The 21,112-nt window shown below is 38.8% G+C and overlaps 1 protein-coding gene and 1 long non-coding RNA gene across 9 annotated transcripts in view; one reads left to right on the top strand and one right to left on the bottom strand.

Annotated features, from left to right (window-relative positions):
* Positions 1 to 1,141: 1,141 nt before the first annotated feature.
* Positions 1,142 to 20,513, top strand: LOC127515915 (butyrophilin subfamily 2 member A1-like). Of its 8 annotated transcripts, none has more exons than XM_051900089.1 (8): positions 1,142 to 1,309; positions 1,429 to 1,473; positions 2,551 to 2,913; positions 3,159 to 3,269; positions 18,780 to 18,800; positions 19,028 to 19,066; positions 19,425 to 19,482; positions 19,584 to 19,839. In XM_051900089.1, the coding sequence occupies exons 2-8, from the start codon at positions 1,431 to 1,433 to the stop codon at positions 19,633 to 19,635; spliced, it is 687 nt and encodes a 228-aa protein (XP_051756049.1). In that variant the 5' UTR covers positions 1,142 to 1,309; positions 1,429 to 1,430; the 3' UTR covers positions 19,636 to 19,839. The 8 variants fall into 8 exon arrangements, with proteins under 8 accessions (XP_051756049.1, XP_051756046.1, XP_051756043.1 ...); XM_051900083.1 differs by lacking the exons at positions 2,551 to 2,913; positions 3,159 to 3,269 and adding exons at positions 15,435 to 15,797; positions 18,571 to 18,681 and having other exon boundaries at positions 1,158 to 1,309; positions 19,425 to 19,466; positions 19,584 to 20,513; XM_051900085.1 differs by having other exon boundaries at positions 1,159 to 1,309; positions 19,425 to 19,466; positions 19,584 to 20,513.
* LOC127515920 (uncharacterized) overlaps positions 7,244 to 21,112 on the bottom strand; it is a 29,302-nt gene continuing 15,433 nt past the window's right edge. Inside the window, exons 2-3 of the long non-coding RNA XR_007930884.1 lie at positions 19,941 to 20,117; positions 7,244 to 7,480 (exon numbers count right to left, since the gene is read on the bottom strand). This is a non-coding gene — a long non-coding RNA (uncharacterized LOC127515920). The remainder of the gene's footprint in view (positions 7,481 to 19,940; positions 20,118 to 21,112) is intronic.

Consider the following 21,112-nt stretch of genomic DNA (forward strand, 5'->3'; position numbering starts at 1 on the left):
CATTGTCATTAAGGTCATGCTATCTGATCATTTCTGTATTTTCTTTGATATATTGATCTCTCCTACTGTTGAAGCTAGATCTATCTCAGTCAAAAAGAGATGCTTAAATGAGAACACTAGTGTGCTGTTTATGAAGGCTATATCTTTAATATCTTTTTATTTCTTTTAACTCAAAAGTAAAGAATGTTATTGATGACATTGCTCCTGTGAAAGTCAGGAAGAAGAGTGGCAGACAAAAATCACCGTGGAGAAACTCAACAGCAGTGCAAAATATGAAAAGACAGTGCAGAAAAGCTGAGCGCATGTGGCGAAAGACAAAACTTGAAATCCACTATAACATCTATAAAGATATCCTTCATGCTTTCAGTGTGGAACTAAGCAAAGCTAGACAGACCTTCATCTCAAATATTATAAACAGAAACTTAAACAACACCCGCACTCTTTTTGCTACTGTGGAGAGACTAACAAACCCCCCAAGTCAGATTCCCAGTGAAATGCTCTCAGAGTTTGCATCCTTCTTCTCTCAATAATATCAGAAAGGCGGTCAGCACATCCTTGAGCTATACTGGGGTAAAACAGATCAGATCACACCCTCAGAAAGTAGCTATTATGTCCGTTTTCGAAGCAATTGATGGTAAAATTTGGGAAGAAACAGTACAGCACCTTAAAACATCAACCTGCGCCCTTGACACTCTTCCCACATCTTTTTTCAAAAGCGTTTTTAACTGTTTAGAAGCAGATCTCATAGAAGTGGTAAACGCCTCACTTCTTTCTGGGACTTTTCCTAAATCCCTGAAAACTGGATAACACCATATTGAGCAACTACAGACCAATCTCAAATCTTCCTTTCATAGGCAAGATCACTGAAAAAGTTGTTTTCAATCAGCTGAACAAATTCTTAAGCTTGAATGGACACTTAGACAACTTTCAATCTGGTTTCTGACCACATCACAGCACAGAGACAGCGCTCATAAAAATAATAAATGATATTCACCGATACAGGTAAAAAATGGAGTGAATGTCGATATAATTTTTTTCTTAAGTCGATCCAACATAGACATGTGTGAATTTAACAGTAGATTATGTATGTAGGCTATCTAATGATGTCTGTGTTTTATTGAAGGTCATAAACTCACGTTAAAGTGAAAATGAAACAGGAGGAAAAACAGGAGCACGTTTGATTCCCGTTGATTTTCGACTGTTTCTCTTGATTTTATTCAACTATTATTGTGTTTAATGTATCTAATGGCTCGAGTTGATCTAAACCAACCTTATTAACGGACGTTAACGAACGTCTTCGACTCCGGCGGTGAGTTTCTGTTTCCTCGTTGAACACGACAGTCTGATCGATTATCTCTCATATCATTCGCTTGTTTTTGGAAAAATTCTCAGAGTTTGTTTTATTTGAGTCTGTATGTATTTTTACAGGAATGTTGTCAATTATTATCATCGCTTTACTCATAGAGACTTCTGGTAAGAATGTTTGGATTTAATTCAGTTATGGCTTAAATATTCCACACCGGTAGAGATGAACAAATGTTCATATTTATCGAGTCATTTGTATAGCTATATGGAAACAAATTGCATATTATGGCGTTGGGTTACATACACAGAAGATTATTTACGCTAATGTGAATCTTGTAAACTCGTTGCTATAGTCGCCATGACCACAATAATATTTGCTTACCTCTAAATAAACATCTCTGCCAGTGAAATAATTATATGAGCAAAGAAATTATGAACAAACTTTCGGCGCACGACGTTTAAAATCAGTGGAAAATCAAATGAAGATTTAGAGTCGCTCATTGGTCTTTATGCAAGAAATAACGCCAGCAATAAAATACTGTACAGTATTTAAGAGATACGACCATTGTAAAAGTCAGAATCTATTAGACTATTAGGCTATTTTTTCTCTCTCTAAATTTTAAGTAGGGCTCAATTGCTCAGTAACATTTAAGTAATGAATATTAAAGTTGCAGTCACATTTACCGAAAATTCTCGGGTAAAATCCAGTCAGTCATTCTAGTTGGGAATTTCGCGTGAAGGCGAAAAAAGTTCCGTACGCAGATTTCTTTCGCATTCAAGTTCAAAAAGCTGCTTGGTTTGAAGTGATTTCTGTGAGAGCTGTGCTTCATACATCGCTACATTATTGACAATATATCCTACATTGAATCCTTTTTTTTTTTGCATGCGAATTTTCGCTAAAATATCGCTAACGTTAACACCGCGTCTACACCAGGCGCGACACTTGTCGCAACGCGCCGCGCCGCAACAGCTAAATCCTGTCTACACTGAACGCGACAAACCGTTACAAAGCGCAGGGAATCCGTTTAATGTCTGGAATTTGTTGTGCGACGCGACGCGTCCAGTATAGGCAATATCATTTATAATGGGTTCTATTGTCTGTTGCGCCGCTCGCGTCTGGTGTAGACACTATGTCTTCAAAAATAAAATATATGCTGCAGATTTAGAACCACTGTGATTAGTAAATGTAGTAAATACAGTGTAGATTAAAGACTAAGACATTTGGTGTCTTTCTGCGTCTCACAGTCTCGTTCACGGTTGTGGTTCCTCGTGATCAGACAGTGGCTCATGTCGGGTCCACAGTCACTCTGCCCTGCTGGATCTCTCCTCCTGAGAACGCTGAAGCTCTGGAGATCCGCTGGTACCGTCATGACCAGTTCAGCAACCCTGTTCTCTACTATCAGCATGGGAAGATCCAGGACCTCCAGGACGAATCGTACAGGAACCGAACCTCACTGACTCTGCGCTCAGATCAGTCTGGTGGACTGAAGGATGGAGACGTCTCTCTACGGCTGGAGAAACTCACAGTTCAGGATGAAGGTGTATTTCACTGTTATGTCAGTGGAGATAGTGCATATGACAGCAGTAAAGTAGTTCTCAAAATTACTGGTGAGTCAAAAACTACAATTCATTATGTTTTTATGTATCTACACCTCTTTAAAGGAATAGTTCACCAATAGAAATGACTTATTCATCAAATCAAATGCGAATGGCATTTTTAATGTTAATTTTTATAATTTATTTATATAACAAAATGTATTGTGAAAAGCGCTATACAAATAAATGTGAACTGAACTGAATTGAATATTTTGCTCCGGAGTTGATTTTAAATTCATATGGATTTTCTTCCTCAGATCCACCAGTTTCATCAGATCCATGGAAGCCTCTTTTCTTCACCCTTCTCATTTGTGCTCTTCTGGGTTTGGTTGGGCTGATCCTGTACAAATACAGACACAAACTAACAGGTAAAATCTGGTAGAAAGATTTAAATTATTTTATCTTCAAAAGATTTTTATACAGGTATTTTATGCTTATGGGTTGGTATTTTTTATCTTCCTTTCACAGAAGTAAACAGCTATTAAAAAATAGAACTACAAATTAAACTACATACTGTATATTTCATTTTAAGATCCAAAACACATGAATCTGCTTAACAGCAAAATTTATTGTGGTTTACAAATTCTGGAATATTTAATAATGGAAGCAATTAATAATTAAATCTTCAAAATTAAATTTTCTCTCATTTTAGTTTGTGACGATGAATCTATGGAGAGACTGACAAAAGACACTTAAAGGATTAGTTCATCCAAAAATGTAATTTCTGTAATTTATTACTCACCCTCATGTCGATCCACACCCGTAAGACTAAAATGCTAATCAAACAAAAAAGAGAAATCTCTCACTGCTCGCTTTTGTAACAATGTACAATGCAAAAACATGTATGTACACATTAAGTGCGTTACATCAAATTATTAATTTAAAATGTTAATAATTTGCCTTGACACTCCCACCATCACTCACTTTTTTTGTAATTGTTGGAATTATCATTAATTACTCATCCTCATGTTGATCCACACCCGTAAGACCTTCGTTCATCTTTAGAACACAAATATTTTGTTATGAAATTTTTGATTAAATATGTACACCTTCTGGCCTCCATAGACAGCAATATAATCAACACTTTCAAGGTCCAGAAAGGTACTAAAGACATTGTTAAAACAGTCATGTGACTGCAGTGCAATGCTTAACAGAAGCCAGAAAAAATATATTATTATTATTATTATTATTATTACTAGTTATTTCACAATAAACAAAATAAAATAGCCTAGTAGCCTTCATTCAGTAGTCAACATTTGAAGTGGATCAAAAAAGTTCATTAAAGTTGTCCTAAGAAGAAGGTTTTAGGACAACTTTGATGAAAGGTTTTGATCCACTTCAAATGTTGACTACTACTGTAGTTTGTGCAATTACATTGAAGGTTAAAGTTCATATTGATGTTCTGTCAGAATAGAAATGTTTCATTTTTTGGGTGCAACAGCCTGTCACTGGCAGCTTATGAAAATGAATCATTACTTCAGTGATTCAGCTAGGCATATAGTAGGCTTATTTGTAGATTTTCCATGGTTTACCAAGTAAACATTTTAACCATGTCTAAACAAAATAATCTAATAAACTGCAATTAAGGCATGCTGAATGTTAAAATGCCTTTCAAATATAATGTTAAGTGGGTATCATAACCCATTTTACTCTTAGTAATTCAATAATTGAATAAATGTTAAAATCTATAAGTTCATATTAGAGGTATCATATCGGTATCGATATCGGCGATATTGGTCTTGAAAGTATCGGTATCGTATCGAAAACAAAATAAGTGGTATCGCCCATCCCTAACACCGACTCATTATTGGCCCGTTCCTGTGTCAGCATCACACGCATGCGTCGTACTGATCACGTGAAAAATGTCGGCTAGGGCTGGGCAATATGACGATATATATCGTTACCACGGAATAAAATGTCTATCGTTAGAGACTTTGCTATATCGTATATATCGTAGTATGTAAATATATTGCACTGTTGACACTTCAGAATGATGAAATGCATGACTGAGAATATAAAGAGCGGGACGCGATTGGTGATAAAAGAGTTATAACCCAATATATCCTGAAAAGGAACTTGGTGCAGCACTTGACTGGCACACTGCCAAAGTGCGCGCATGAAACCTGCCTCTCTCAGAAGATCACGAATTAGAGACGTGCTCGATGTTAAAGTGTATTAAGCACAATAAGTAGGGGTGGGCGATATAGTAGTAGACACGATTAGCCAGTAGAAATTTGTCAACCGGTAGAGATTTTGCATGCGTTTTTAAGCATTTTAAAACAAGTGGTTTTAAACCGTTTAAGAGCAATTAGCAGTGAAAGAAAACTCATTTCAGCATATGCGCGCGCTCTCTGAGAGACTCTTTCTCAGCGCTGTCAGACGCGCGACATGAAGCCGCTGCTCATAGAGCACGCGAGGAATGAACTGAGTGCTTCTTGATGCCTAATTGGGCTTGAACAGTTAAATACACATACCTATGTGCCAAAGTGATCATGTATTTGCAAGTCATTTATGTCTTAAGTGACGGTACAGTTGAGAAAGACAAGGCTCGAGTTAATGGATCGGTGTAGTCAGTCTTAAAGGGACAGCATCCAAATTTACCTGCTGCCATTATTAATGCTAATCAAACAAAAAAGAGAGAAAATCTCTCACTGCTCGCTTTTGTAACAATGTACAATGCAAAAACATGTATGTACACATTAAGTGCGTTACATCAAATTATTAATTTAAAATGTTAATAATTTGCCTTGACACTCCCACCATCACTCACTTTTTTTGTAATTGTTGGAACACAGCAAATAGTAACTGTATATGTCCACAATTACAGCTGTGGTTTTCTTTTTTTAATACCTTAATTTTTTTGTTTTCCAATTTAGCTGTGAGAGACACAAATATAGAAGAACTGAAGAAAGATACAGGTAGGTTATGATCTCGGTCATATATGCATACACTGTACAGTGTTCGTAAAGCTCGTCTGTTTCATCCTGTCCCCCTTTTCTCTCCTGCTTCACTGTACTGGAGGCTGGAACTGAACACTGCAGGAACAGGAATGAGCTCCTGATCTCTCGTTTCACTTGAGAGTTTATAGTTGAAATGTTTAAATTTTGCAGAATGACAATCTATAAATACAATCATACCATTCTAAAACATTTTATTTTATATGGTAAAATATGCAGGTTACACACAGAAGCCACAGTGCATACAGAGAAACACCAAATCACGAGGCAGCTGTGATGAAATCATTGTTTATGACTGTAGAATTCACAACCTCAGTCAAACACTGATAAACTGCTTTTCATTTCTTATTTTAAGATATAATTCATAATTAAGAGCACTTTCATTTTAAACCAATCTGATCTGAATGTCTTGAAAGACTGACACAACTAAAGTTATTCCTGGATGAACAGATGAACACTAAGAGCAGTGTGATGTTTTTATGAGGCTAGAATGAGCTGGAGTGTAGTGGTGACCTCAGAAATGACCTTTCAGCTGCTCGCCACGCTCTCTTTCACTGCTAAAATGAAAGCGTTGCATTGGAATTCACACTGGTCTTCAGTAAACAATCATATAGGCCTATAGTCAGATATTTCTGGACCAGATTAATTCACACAGTGACATCCAGAAGTCTGAGAGCACCAGTGAAAATGCTTTAATATTGTATTTTTATAATTTCATAACATCTTTCATAAATGATTTTATCAGCATGAAGAGCATCTTGTGCTTCACTGGAAGAAAGATAATCTGACCTTCTGCACAAAGATGATTTATGACATTTTTCAAAGATTTTTTTTTTAAGATTTCAAAATTCAAAATTTTATTTCCAAGAGTAGAATTTTTATTTCCCAGATTGTCAGGGTCTCAAACTTTTGGACTCAACTGTATTTTTTAATAAGTTTTTTCTTTTAAAAGTATACCAGAACATAGTGTGAACATAATTCCTGATATTGAAGTTGTATATTTGATTAACAGTGCATAAAAGTTGATAAAACTAATCATTCCTGTTATATAATGATGATAACTCTAGATGTTCCCAATTACAGGCGTAGATTTCTTTCACTAAAATCTCAAATTATTTTTCATTTCAGTTGTGGGAGACGTAAATATAGAAGAACTGAGGAAACATGCAGGTATGACATCATCATATATGCACATATTTGTAAATTTGATCTCACACACACGTTGAAGTGTATTAATAATTGTTGCATTATTTTCTTCACAGATCAGATCTCTATTGTCCGTGAGCATTTACATCCAGATCTGAGGGTTTCTAAGGACTGTAAAATAGTGAGAGACGTTCGAGATTATAATTACACTGGAGAGGGATTTCCATATGAATTATGTGCGTTTGGAGCTCAAAGATTTACATCTGGACGTCACTATTGGGAGGTTTCATTGGCACGAGAAGATACACCTCCTAAAAACTACTGGTTAATTGGTGTGGTGAAACATGGAAGTTTTCGTTCAAAAGACAAATCTGCTTTAACTCCATCAAACGGTTTCTGGTTTCTGTGTTCAGACGGTCCTAATGGCCTTTACATCAACTCAGATCCACCAGTTAAACTCTCACTGACGCCGAGACCTGAACGACTGGGAGTTCTGTTAGATTATGATGACGGTCAGCTGTCATTTTACAATGTCAAAGAGAGGAAACATCTCCTGACCATGAGCACCAGATTCACTGGATCAGTCATTGTTCCTCTGTTTAATCCAGGTGTAGGTGATGAGAGTCCGCTTAAAATTCTAGATTGTCCAAAACCTGTAGAATCACCTGTAGAGTCCAGTCAACCTTTACTGAATAACAGCTCAGAAGCCTGACTGACCAATCCAGTGTGTTCAAACAGAATGAAGCACAGATACTTACACTGATGTCTTTCCCTCTGATGCCAAAGATTCCAGATGTAAGTCTGATTGCAAACTCTTCTTTCCCACATTCATCTAGTGTCTGAGAACAGAGATGAAGAAGTGTTTTTACAGTCCTCACATATTGAAGAGTTCTTCATCCTCACTGTTACTAACACACAACCAGAAACAAAGGAACAATACTATAACTATACTTTTTTACTTTCATGCATTTAATTTCTACCCTGACCTGTGTCCTAATCTGTGGTCCTGCTTTAGACTTGGAATTGTGTATCATGAATATTGTTGGATCTTATGACAAACTACTTGTGATGTTCCTCATTTGAATAAAATGTAAATGCAAATCTTCAGCATTACACGAGATACAAAAGTCTTCATCCCTTTAAGATAAAAGGTCCCAAAATGTGAAGCTCAAAAATATGTTTTTTTTTTTTTTTTTTTTTTACTGTATATTGATGGAGAAACATGATGTGTAAAATGTTTGATAAAATTTCTAAAGGTGCCTTGACCAAATACTTCTGATATTTAACAGATGATTATAGTAATTTGGTTTCTTACTTTCTTTTATAAAACACTGTAACTGATCATTGAATTGCACGTTGACTAATGTTTGTGTTCATTTAATAAAAACACAATGATCTGAAATGTAGATGAGGGTGATTCCACACAACAAGATTCTCAAAGTAAATGAAAACGAAAGACACATGGAGGTGTAACGGAAGGAAGTCCACTGGAGGCGAGCGTAGTGAGAACCCAAGTGCGGTTTATTATAATGAAGTGAACAAGTAAACAAGACTTGACCTGGACTTGAGCAGACTCACCGACAGCAGGTTACATTTACAATACACAACAAAGGAACATGGGAAGACAATGGCTTTAAATACAAGAACTAAGAGAACACATGACTAAGACAACCAATGGGGAAGTGACACAAGGAACAAGAGAACCAATGACAAAACAGAACTGAGAACCACATGACCATGAACAACCAATGAGAACATGACACATAGACTAAGGGAGAACATGAGGAGCAAGGGAAGCATGAGACAAACAAGCAACATAAAACAAATTACAAAATAAAAGACATGAAAACATGAACATGAACACAAAACCAAAACACCCGTGACAGGAGGAAACAATTTTAGCATCATGACAGCAACAATAGAAAAAAGAAAATTCCTGTAGTTGTAAATATTATCAGAATCAAAACACAGCAGAGATGTGATTTCTTGTTTAACATTGGACTGAATGTTCCCTGCCTGTAGGTGGCTCTCTGCTTTCTGTGCGATTCTGTAGCTGTAAAGACACAATCAGATTGATGTTACAGTTTTTCTGTCACTTTGGTAAATTTCTCAAATCATCCTTAACATTTGCAAACCAGTAAGTTCATTTCTCAAAACAATTTGTACAAACAGCAGCACACAATGGATTACCTGCAAAAGCCTGTAACCTGCTCAAAATCCTTAGTTCGTATGTCAATGAACATATCAGTGTCATCAGAATGACAAGTCCTTGTGTCATTGTTCACAAACAAGATAGTCAAAATGTTTAGTCATGTTGTCAATATAACTCAGTATTTTCAGATGTAACTATGGCTACGATTTTGATGACAATGATTGTAAATGCACAAGACTGCACTTTATCTGAATGGCATATATACATTTCAACAGTACAAACTGACACAATACTGTATGTGGGATACTGATTGCAAGAGACTGGATAGGATTCAGAGTCCAGCTTTTACTGTTGGTCAACAAATTACAGTACAATGTCATTGCGATATATAAAAGAAAAAGACAAGACTATACACTGATCAAGCATAACATTATGACCACCTTCCTAATATTGTGTTGGTCCCACTTATGCTGACCCGTCGTGGCATGGACTCCTCTAGACCCCTGAAGGTGTGCTGTGGTATCTGACACCAAGATGTTAGCAGCAGATCCTTCAAGTCCTGTAAATTGTGAGGTGGAGCCTCCATGGATCGGACTTGTTTGTTCAGCACATCCCACAGATGCTCGATTGGATTGAGATCTGGGGAATTTGGAGGCCAAGTCAACACCTCAAACTCGTTGTTGTGCTCCTCAAACCACTCCTGAACCATTTTCCCATGTGTTCCCCAGGTAAGAGACGCACACGCACCCAGCCATCCACGTGATGTGAAAGAAAATGTGATTCATCAGACCAGGCCACCTTCTTCCATTGCTCCGTGGTCCAGTTCTGATGCTCACGTGTCCACTGTTGGCTCTTTCGGCAGTGGACAGGGGTCAGCATGGGCACCCTGACTGGTCTGTGTCTATGCAGCTCCATACACAACAAACTGATGCACTGTGTATTCTGACACCTTTCTATCAGAACCAGCATTAACTTCTTGAGCAATTTGAGCTACAGCAGCTCGTCTGTTGGATCGGACCACACAGGCATCAGTGAGCCTTGGCCGCCCATGACCCTGTCACCGGTTCACCACTGTTCCTTCCTTGAAGCACTTTTGATAGATACTGACCACTGCAGACCGGGAACACCCCACAAGAGCTGCAGTTTTGGAGATGCTCTGACCCAGTCGTCTAGCCATCACAATTTGGTCCTTGTCAAACTCGTTCAGATTCTTACGCTTGCCCATTTCTCCTGCTTCTAACACATCAACTTTGAGGACAAAATGTTCACTTGCTGCCTAATATATCCACCCACTAACAGGAGCCGTGATGAAGAGATGATCAGTGTTATTCACTTCACCTCTCAGTGCTCATAACGTCATGCCTGATCTGTATGTATACATGTGGATGTGTGTTTGTGTGATATAGTCTATAAAGTGTATTTACTAGGCTATATACTGTAAAATGCAAGTGTAATATGCTACTGTAAGTATAAAGTAAAAAATGCAACTGTTAAAAAATTAAAGGTTTACAATAAGTTTATCTGTTCTGTCTACGAAATGCTTGAATGATTGAGGAAACAGTTGTTCTCCCAACATTCACCTGCACCTTTCAACCCGCCTCTGCCATTGTAAGGTCATGATCGAGAACATGGTCCACAATATTGGTCCTTGTTTCATCAGAAACATGCCTACTTCCTTCTTCTTCCTCTGTTTTTCCACCCTTCCCTTCCATTACACATCATTACTCTTCTTCTTCTTCTCAGCTGTTGACTCTGTTTTCTTGTTCTTCCATTATAAGAAATTGTAACTCTGTGTTGTGCTCTGTCTATATATGCTGAGAAGCATGGTAATACAATGTTAGTGGGTACGTTAAACTGCCACACCAGGAAAAAGAGCAGAAGAAGAACAGCACATACACAATGACTTGAGCGCTTGAAAACAAAGTCCACTAGATAGTGCACACTAAGTATAGCAGGGTTGGGCTTAAGCTTTGAATGTTTAGATATAGTTTAAGTGGAGCAAATTGTAACAGCACAATGCACAATCAGTTTGTTTCTTCCTAGCAGCATTTAGTCCCCTAGTTAGTACAGTACAGCCTCATATAGTGAATTAAGCACTAAGCAGTGAACAGAACACACTCTTGTATAGGTCATATTGTTTTTGCAGGGCTGATAAAAAACAAAAGGCATTTGGTCACAATCAGCTACAAAGCTGAAAAGTTCAAAATAAGAAAATAAAAAAAACCCTAGCATTATGGATTTGTTCCTTTGTCTGGTAACACTTTAATTTAGGGTCCAATTCTCACTATGAACTAGTTGTTTATTATCATTCATATTACTAGGATATTGATTGTTTATCAGTACTCATAAAGCACATATTAATGCCTTTTTCTGCATGACCATATTCTACATCCTATAATCCTAACCCATACCTAAACTTAACAACTACCTTACTAATTAATAAGCAGTAATTAGGAGTTTATTGAGTCATAGGTAATATTTAGTTAATAGTGAGAACTGGACCCTAAACTAAAATGTGACCATTTTTCCTACTGTACCAAAACGTACCAAACCGTGACTTCTGTGTACCATAGCATCCCTAATAGACAGACAGACAGACACAGATAGATAGATAGATAGATAGATAGATAGATAGATAGATCAGAACAGAAAACTCATTTATCTTACAGTCCAACAGTAAATACATCTGAATCCAACAGAAAAAATATGAATATGACCTTTAAAATCTGTGTCGATTTAGCAGATTCAGTCACACACATGTTCTGATGACGTCTGTGTGTTTTACTGAAGATCATTAAACTGACGTTAAAGTGAAAGTAAACAGGAGGAAAATCAGGAGTACGTTTGATTCTCACTGAATTTGGTCTGTTGTTATTAATGATATTTGAGCATTCCTATGGTCTCTTTTTGAATGGTATTTGTACCACGGGTGGTACAGTGGAATGGGTTAAATATTACTGTCTAACAGCTCATATTCATCGTAACTAACAGCCCTGTGATTTAACGAGTCTTTGTCTCCGGTGAGTTTCTGTTTCCTCATTGAATATGACAGCCTGAATTATTATATCTCTCATATTATTTGTGTGTTTCTGGAAAAATCCCTCAGAGTTTGTTTTATTTGAGTCTGTCTGTATTTTCACAGGAATGTTGTCGATTATTATCACTTTACTGTTGAATCTCCTCATAGAGACTTCTGGTAAGAACACATTTGGATTTCATTCAGTTTTATGGCTTATATATTCCACACAACCAGATTAAATCAACAAATGTTCATATTTATCAAGTAATTTATATATGTGAACACTTCTATGGGTTATTATTGCACTAGATTAAATATTACACAGACATGGAAGATTTACAATAGGTTCTTTGAGACACGATCTGTCTTATCTCTAACTCCACTTTACAATATTCAGTCCAAAGTTCAAAAATAACCCTGTTTAAACATTCACTATCTTTACATGTATTTCTAATGTGAGTAAAACTGCTGCAGATTTAGAACCACAATAACTAGTAAATATAATAAATAAATGCAGTATTATAGGCCTACATCAGGTTCAGAAATGAGCTTTTCCAAAAATATTTGCATGTTATGAGATTAATGTAATTTTAAATCATCTACATAAAAGTAGGCCTATATAAATTATAAAATTAAAAAACAGGAACTCATTAAAATAGGGCTGTGATATTATTATTATTGATTATTGTCCTTAATATTGTAATAATGATGTCGATTAACAGAATAAATTACAAACATTTTGTGTGTGGAGAAACAGCATATTTTTTAGGGTGTACTCACACACGGTTGTCCTACACTACATGCCTCTTCCAAGCGGGCCAAGGACGGTTAAACGAACCGCGCCCGGGCATGGTATGGAGTGATCACACTAGTCAAACAAAGCAGACTTTGGGGGTCAAACACGCTTGGGCACGGTTCAGATCACCTAGTGTGAGTACACCCTTAGTCTACACAGGCAAAACAAGTCGAGAACCATTTATGAATAAGTTTAGTAGTGTTTATTATCAGTGTTTGTTTGGTCTCATTTGAGTTAGTGTTTTCATGTATTACCTGTTGGATTGCTATTAAACTCTGCATTTGAACTATATTCCTGATCATCATTTGTCTGACTGCAACTTGCTAACAGAAGACCAGACCACAACTAAATATGGAATATGCAGCTCAATTCACTGCTTTAGCCTACCAAAGCCTTCATTTTTTGGACTTTTTAGTTGACTTTTGTCGTCTCACCATCACCTGCCTTTATGACAACGAGATCCTGAAGTCATTGTTCTGGAACAGGGCAAACTACCACCACCCAGTAGACCTCCCAGACACCTCAGGACTTGACTGGTGGGAGGTTATCATCAAGTGTCTGAAGAGCGTCTGTCCCTGATCAGGAACCCAGCCAGACCCCAGAGCCCAATCCACCACCTTCAGCCGCAGAGATTTTGCAGATGCCCCCCGCAGACGGAGTGCGACCGCCTGCCACGGCGAGTGAGCCAGACCCCGAGGAAAAGTGGACAGCGTCGACCCTCGCCCCAGAGTAAGTCTGACCAGGGGTGTGAGCCCACGACACCAGCAGCAGCTGAGGGAATACAATTGGAAGTGAACACTGAGGACTGGGTGATTATGCTGGATATGGTGGTACTGCCTCCCACCTTACACCACCCTGAACTATCAGATCTTCATCAGTGCTGTTGCTAGACAGCATTATAAATGTACTGTATCATCGACCTGTTGGGAATTGGAATTACCGTCATTGATCTCATCAAGCTTACCTCTGTCACCGTCAACCCAGAGCTTAGCCAGTCCTCCAGCCCCGCCTCTGCTGAATGCCTGCAGCCCTTCATCTTCCCCATTGATGCCTTGCTGTGACATGGAGTCTCAGGTCATGCAACCACCAGCTTTGCCCAAGCGAGAGGATCCTGTGGCTTTGCCTGCGGCCTCTGATCCCTCCGCTCCACTTTGGCCCATCAATCTGTCGGCTTCGCCTTGGCTCCTCCCACCTTCGGCTCCACCAGAGACCCTCAACCTTGCGGCTCCACTGGGTTCCCTCGTCCCACCGCCTCCCCCTTGGTCAGTCATTACTCTACTTCTGCCAAGGATTTGCGAGCCTTCCACTGCGCTCAGTCCCTCTGGCTACAGCGGGTTCCTCCTACCCTCTGGCTCAGCCTCTGTCCTCCGTCACACCAGCTCCACCTCAGTCCTCAGGAACTCTGGATCCAACTCAGATGCTCGTCGCTGCGGCTTTGCCTAGGTCTCCAGTGCCAGCGATTCCGCTCTATCTATGCCCTGGGATCAATTGGCTCTCTCTCCATTGGTTGCCACCAGAATGTTGTCAGCCATAGCAACACCTTGGCTCCTCCCTCCACCTCCCTCGTCCTCACCACACCATCCCTTTCCCGCCTCCTCCTTCCCCTCTCCACGCAGCGAGGTTGCGCCTTCCAGAAGGGGGCGTTCTGTTATGCTTATTTAGTTGTGTTTGTTCTTAGTTTTGTTTTCATGGACTTTTAGTTTGTTTTCATTAATCACATGTGTTCCTTTGTTTGAGTTTCCCACCACATTAGTTTTCGTGGAAACTAATCTTCATCACAGCTGTTCGTCATTTAGTTTATCATTTTGTGTATTTAAGGTCCTCACCTTTACTTAGTGTTTGTCTGGTCTCGTTTGAGTTAGCGTTTGTATGTATTACCTGTTGGATTTTCATTAAACCCTGCATTTGAACATTATTCCTGATCATCATCTGTCTGTCTGCACCTTGCTTAAAGGGTTAGTTCACCCAAAAATGAAAATAATGTCATTTATTACTCACCCTCATGTCGTTCCACACCCATAAGTCCTTCATTTACGAATCAAATCAGTGACTCGGATCTCCTATCAAACGGCTAAACTGCTGAAATCATGTGACTTTGGCGCTCCGAATCACTGATTCGATTCGCAAAGCTCCGAAGCAGTGTTTTTTGGGTGTGGAACGACATGAGGGTGAGTAATAAATGACGTTATTTTCATTTTTGGGTGAACTAACCCTTTAACAAATAAATAAATACAGTATATACATAGATTAAAGAGATTGATTCTTACATCGGAATGAATCAATACTGAATTTACTTAAGATTGATAATGACACCATTTTCTTTAAGAGCTGCTGTGCAGACAAAATTATATACCAGTTATCACTGTAAAGCTGCTTTGACACAATCTGCATCGTTAAAAGCGTTATATAAATAAAAATAACTTGACTAACACATTGTATATTTACTTTTTTTGTGTCTTTCAGTGTCGTTCACGGTTGTGGTTCCTCGTGATCAGATAGCAGCTCATGTCGGGTCCACAGTCACTCTGCCCTGCTGGATCTCTCCTCCTGAGAACGCTGAAGCTCTGGAGATCCGCTGGTACCGTCATGACCAGTTCAGCAACCCTGTTCTCTTCTATCAGCATAGAAAGATCCAGGACGTCCAGGATAAATCGTACAGGAATCGAACCTCACTGACTCTGTGGTCAGATCAGTCTGGTGGACTGAAGGATGGAGACGTCTCTCTACGGCTGGAAAAACTCACAGTTCAGGATGAAGGTTCATTTCACTGTTATGCGAGTGGAGAAAAGGCATATGACAGTGGAGAGGTGGTTCTCAAAATCACTGGTGAGTCAAAAACTAAAATTCATGTTTTTATGGATCATTAAAGTGCTAAAGAACTCAGTAACCAGTACCTCCTTTCTTAGACTGAGAGAACTGAGAAAAGCCATAGATGAGGAGTGTAGAGCTACTCACCATGATACAGTCCAACTCTACTCTGCCCCTTCAGTATTGCCACCTGTCCAAGAGGAGCATATGTCCCTCCAATAGAACATTATCATGGATGGAGGCAAACGAGAGAATGGGATGCATTGCAATTTTCCCAAAATAACTCTGATTAACCATGCTCTATACCCCAAGGAAATCGCAGGGAAGCTTAGGCCATAACTTATGAGCCAACAATAAGAGAATGGGACTCTTATGCGGTCAATTCAAAACTCTCCTTTACCAAGCTCGCACCCTGATTTAGTAAAGGCACTCTCCAGAGCCCCATTATGGCCAGTAATCTATTGAAAGCACCCATCCCGAGGGGGAGCGTGTATCCCTACTTCAAAACTCCACAATAGTTGGAGAAGGAGGTAAACAAAATAGAGGGACGCTTTTTACAATACAGATTGTTTCAAAGCAGCTTTACAGTGATAACAGGAAAATAATGCAACAAAATTTGTTTTGGCTGTACAGCAGCTCTAGAAGAAAATAGTGTCATTGTCCAGCTTAAGTAAGTTCTGGAGAAAACAGTGATGTCATCTTCAGGCCGATCAGTAATGTTGATGAATATTAAGTGTCCCCAACTAAGCAGGCCAGAGGCGACAGCGGCAAGAACCCAAACTCCATCAGGTGACAGAATGGAGAAAAAACCTTGGGAGAAACCAGGCTCAGTCGCTCAGTTCTCCTCTGGCCAACAACAAACAGTGCATGATTATGATTCAGGCAGCGTTACAGGTCAGAAGTCAGACTGGACCGGAACATTTAAAACATTTAATCCAGTTCTAAGTTCCTCTAAGCCAGTGGTGTAAAACTCATTTTAGGTTGAGGGCCGGATGGGAAAAAAATGTAACCATGTGCAGGCCGATTTTTTTTTTTAAAACCTTAGTGAGCTGACAGTTACATTAATATTAACCATACAAACTACACATTAATTTGCACGAAAAAAAAAGCACACACACTGCTCTTTGAAGACTTTATTAGATTTTATGGCCAATTCCAATTTTTTTTGGAGCAAATTCGATACCGGTTGCCAATTTTTTTCTTTAAGCAAATTTATTTGTTGTTTCTTTGTTCTATAACAGGCCAAACAGGACTTAAACAAAAAAATTTGTGAAGGCATTTGGTATACAGACACCACTGCATTTTGAGCATGAGCAGTTGTTTTTTATTTAAATTAAATTGTGTAATTTCAAGATTTACATAAAAAAAACAGCATGGTCTGACTTTATAGCTTTGAGAAATTATGCTACATAAGACACCTGCACAAAACAAAAATAGCAGAAGGACTGAATGAAAATGCAAATTCACTCTCTGACAGTAGGTGGCGCTTGTGGAACAGCAGCGATATAGCATTTCCTTGGTTACCGCTGTACACAAAGCAGCGCTGCGGTTATAAAATAGGCTACTTATATGGAGATCGAAACTTTTCTGAAGACAGTTCCCTTCTTAGTTACATTCATATAAAACACAATTCAATATCTATATTTTTCTTCCTATATTTCACAAACAGTGAGCTTGGCCTGGTACAGTATTTGCTCTGCTGGCGCATCTGTGTTCATCTCTTTGCGTCCGTATTCAGCATGTGGCTGTGTTAACGTTCTGTTTACAGACTGAGTAATATTTCCACACAAACGACAGTTCGGGAACTGATTGCAAAGCAGTTTGTTTGCAAGTCCAGAATAGATATTGGCCAAAATAAAACTAATAACCGTTCGGATTTATGGCCGGTGGACTATGCATAACTGTTTTTAATAATTGTTCAAATCATCCCCCGGCCGGATTGGACACCTGTGCTCTAAGCCAATGTATGCAGAGAACCACCAGCAAACGCCTTGCCATCCAGCTGCAGGGTGGTTTGTAACGGCTTTGCTGGCAAGACTGGAGCATAAAATGAGGATGCCTCACTCTGCAGGGGCGTCTTCAGATATTCCTGTTCACACAATCCCTCCACATCAACGTAGTTGTTGAAAGGGGAATATGCTAGCTGAATGTGGCATCTTCCAGGACTTCTCCTCGGTGTGAAGATCCAGAAGAAAAGGAAGGCTCAAGGGGAAGGGACGATCATGACCCGCCAGAATTCGTGCATCCAGTCTGCCATGAGCGACTTTTTGTTTCTCACATGACCAGGTCAAATCCAACCTGGTGGGAATTACATCCAACAATTCCTCATAACCGGGGCTGATGGAAAGTGAGGGCTCAACAAACTCACTGTCTTTGCCTCATCCTACCACGTCAAGCTCCTCAGAGCTGGACACCAGCAACATGCTTTGCCATTGTTTACTTTTCACACGCTACAAACTAACGGCTCCTGAAGACAAAAAAGCTGATGACATGTAACTCAGGCACCATTTTATAAGCACGACTCTCCGTGTGCGACGTCATGGACTGCCGTCTGCCAAAAAATAGGCGTGTGTCTACCCATGCTCAGACACTGGTCATGCTGAGGGCGTTCCCCATAATGTCAACACCAAGACGCAGTGTCAACGTTCCACTTCGAAAGGGAACTTTGTTTGACATCAAGCCTGGTGTGAACACACATAAATTGAACATGATGCACAATGTTTTTAGAATAATTGATTTATATATTTTGCTCTGGAGTTGATTTTAAATTCATATGGATTTTCTTCCTCAGATCCACCAGTTTCATCAGATCTATGGAAGCCTCTTTTCTTCACCCTTCTCATTTGTGCTCTTCTGGGTTTGGTTGGGCTGATCCTGTACAAATACAGACACAAACTAACAGGTAAAATCTGGTAGAAAGATTTAAAAAGAGTTAGTCTTAAGGAGGTTTTATGTTTTATGCATCTCATGTGTTGATATTTTTTTTTATCTGTTTTGCAGGGAAGAAACCAGAAGATCAAAGTAAGGAACATGAACTCACATCATTATTTCAGGAGTTACTGGGAGAAAGCTACTCATCTTTTCTGAAAAGGCTTTCTGATACAGCTAAAGTAGTCTGTTTTTATGACAGTCAATGCCGGAGATAGTTAAATGTGTAATTTAATGTGGTATGAAAAGTCTGAAGAAATGATAATTGATAAAACAGATAGATAATTAATCCCTCCAATGATTTTTTTTTCTTACTTTAGTTTGTGAGAACAGACCTATGGAGAAACTGACAAAAGAAGGTACTTGAAGTTGTTTGTTCTATGTTATACTTTTATAAGAACCATGAAAAGTCTGAAGAATTTGTAGAAACAGATTGATAATTAATCCCTTTGATTTTTAATAAAAACCGTAACTGCTAATTGTTAAGTAAACATCTACATGCATGTTTTAGCAGAAGAAAACATTAACATGTTTTGGTGGAAAATAGAATGAACAGAATAATAAAACTGTTTTCTTCGGCGAAAATGAAAGTGACATGTGAAGGCCAAATATGGTTACCCATACTCAGAATTTGTCCTCTGCATTTAACCCATCCAGTTAGTGCACACACATTAGGAGTAGTGAGTAGGTCTCAAACTGCTTGTTTTTTTATTTCAGTTGAGGGAGAGATAAACATAGAAGAACTGAGGAAACATGCAGGTATGACATATGACAGGTATCTCATTTACATACATTTCATACATGCATACAAGTAAATATGATCTCATGCACACAAGTTCGAGGATCAATAATTGTTGCTTTGTTTTTTCCTCCCAGTTCAGATTACTATTCACCAACATTATGTATCTCCAGATTTGTTCGTTTCTAAGGACCGTAATATGGTAAGGAGTAGTAAAGAATATAAACACACTGGAGAGGGATTTCCCTACAAATTGTATGCATTTGGAGCCCAAACATTTACTTCTGGACGTCACTATTGGGAGGTTGCGTTGGCAGTTCCACCTAATCCTCCTAAAAACTACTGGTTAATTGGTGTGGCGAAAGATGGAAGTTTTCGTTCAAAAGACAAATCTTTAACTCCATCAAACGGTTACTGGTTTCTGTGTTCAGACGGTCCTAATGGCTTTTACACCAACTCTGATCCACCAGTTAAACTCTCACTGACACCGAGACCTGAACAACTGGGAGTTCTGTTAGATTATGATGACGGTCAGCTGTCATTTTACAATGTCAAAGAGAGGAAACATCTCCTGACCATGAGCACCAGATTCACTGGATCAGTCATTGTTCCTCTGTTTAATCCAGGTGTAGGAGATCTGAGTCCGCTTAAAATTCTAGATTGTCCAAAACCTGTAGAACCACCTGTAGAGTCCAGTCAACCTTTACTGAATAACACTGAGGCTACACCGGACGCAAGTGGCGCGACGGAACGTGTCAAAAGCAAATAGAAACCATTATAATCAGTGATGCTGTCTACACTGGATGCTGAAAAACACAGTATGATGACAGAACTGATGCCCTGCTCTATTTCTGATGTACTCCACACACACACACACACTGAAGCTGCCGTCACATTAGCGATATTTCAGCGAAATTTCATGAAAAGCTCCACTGTCTCTTATAGCGTAGAGATGTATGAAACACAGCTCACACAGACGTCACTTCCAAACCAAGCAGCTTCTGTTTGTCAAAAACAGCAAAAACGAGTGAAATCCAGCAGAACTTAATGTGAAATTACATCTGATGTTGTAAGATATTTTTTCAACAGATGGACACTTTGGGGACTTTGTAATACACGTGTTTTACTGTAAATGATACTGAAGTACATTTTGATTGATGTTTTTGATTTTAATAAAAGACAATAAATAATTAATCAAAACATTTCAAAGGGTTTTTCTTTATAAATGCTTTGTGTTGTCACTGCTGTGAACCTCTTAAATGTGAAATTAATTTATAAGTTCTCTTTCTTTCTCCAACGATCACAGTTGTGGTACCTTACGGTCGGGACTACAGTCACTGTTCACCTGTAAGACTTTCTTCAGTCAAACACAGGAGGAGACGTTCAGAGCTGAAACTGTTGAGCATTAAAAAAATAAAACGCACCATGAAAGTATCATAACACTAGTTCACATGACAGCAGGAATGACTGACACCTGATATGATGTTTGAGATGCCTGTCCAAAGACGCTGTTCAGCAGGTTAGTGTACATGTTGTTTGTGACTTCTCGTTTGATTTCCTGCTCTTCTTCTTTTTGGGGAGGGCTGGTTTGTGGGCGGAGCCATCAGCTGATTGGCTGGATTTGATGGCGAAAATTCAGATGTGTGAGAAACTCATTAACTGAAAA

This window comes from Ctenopharyngodon idella, chromosome 7, assembly GCF_019924925.1.
Source record: "Ctenopharyngodon idella isolate HZGC_01 chromosome 7, HZGC01, whole genome shotgun sequence".
NCBI lineage: Eukaryota > Metazoa > Chordata > Actinopteri > Cypriniformes > Xenocyprididae > Ctenopharyngodon > Ctenopharyngodon idella.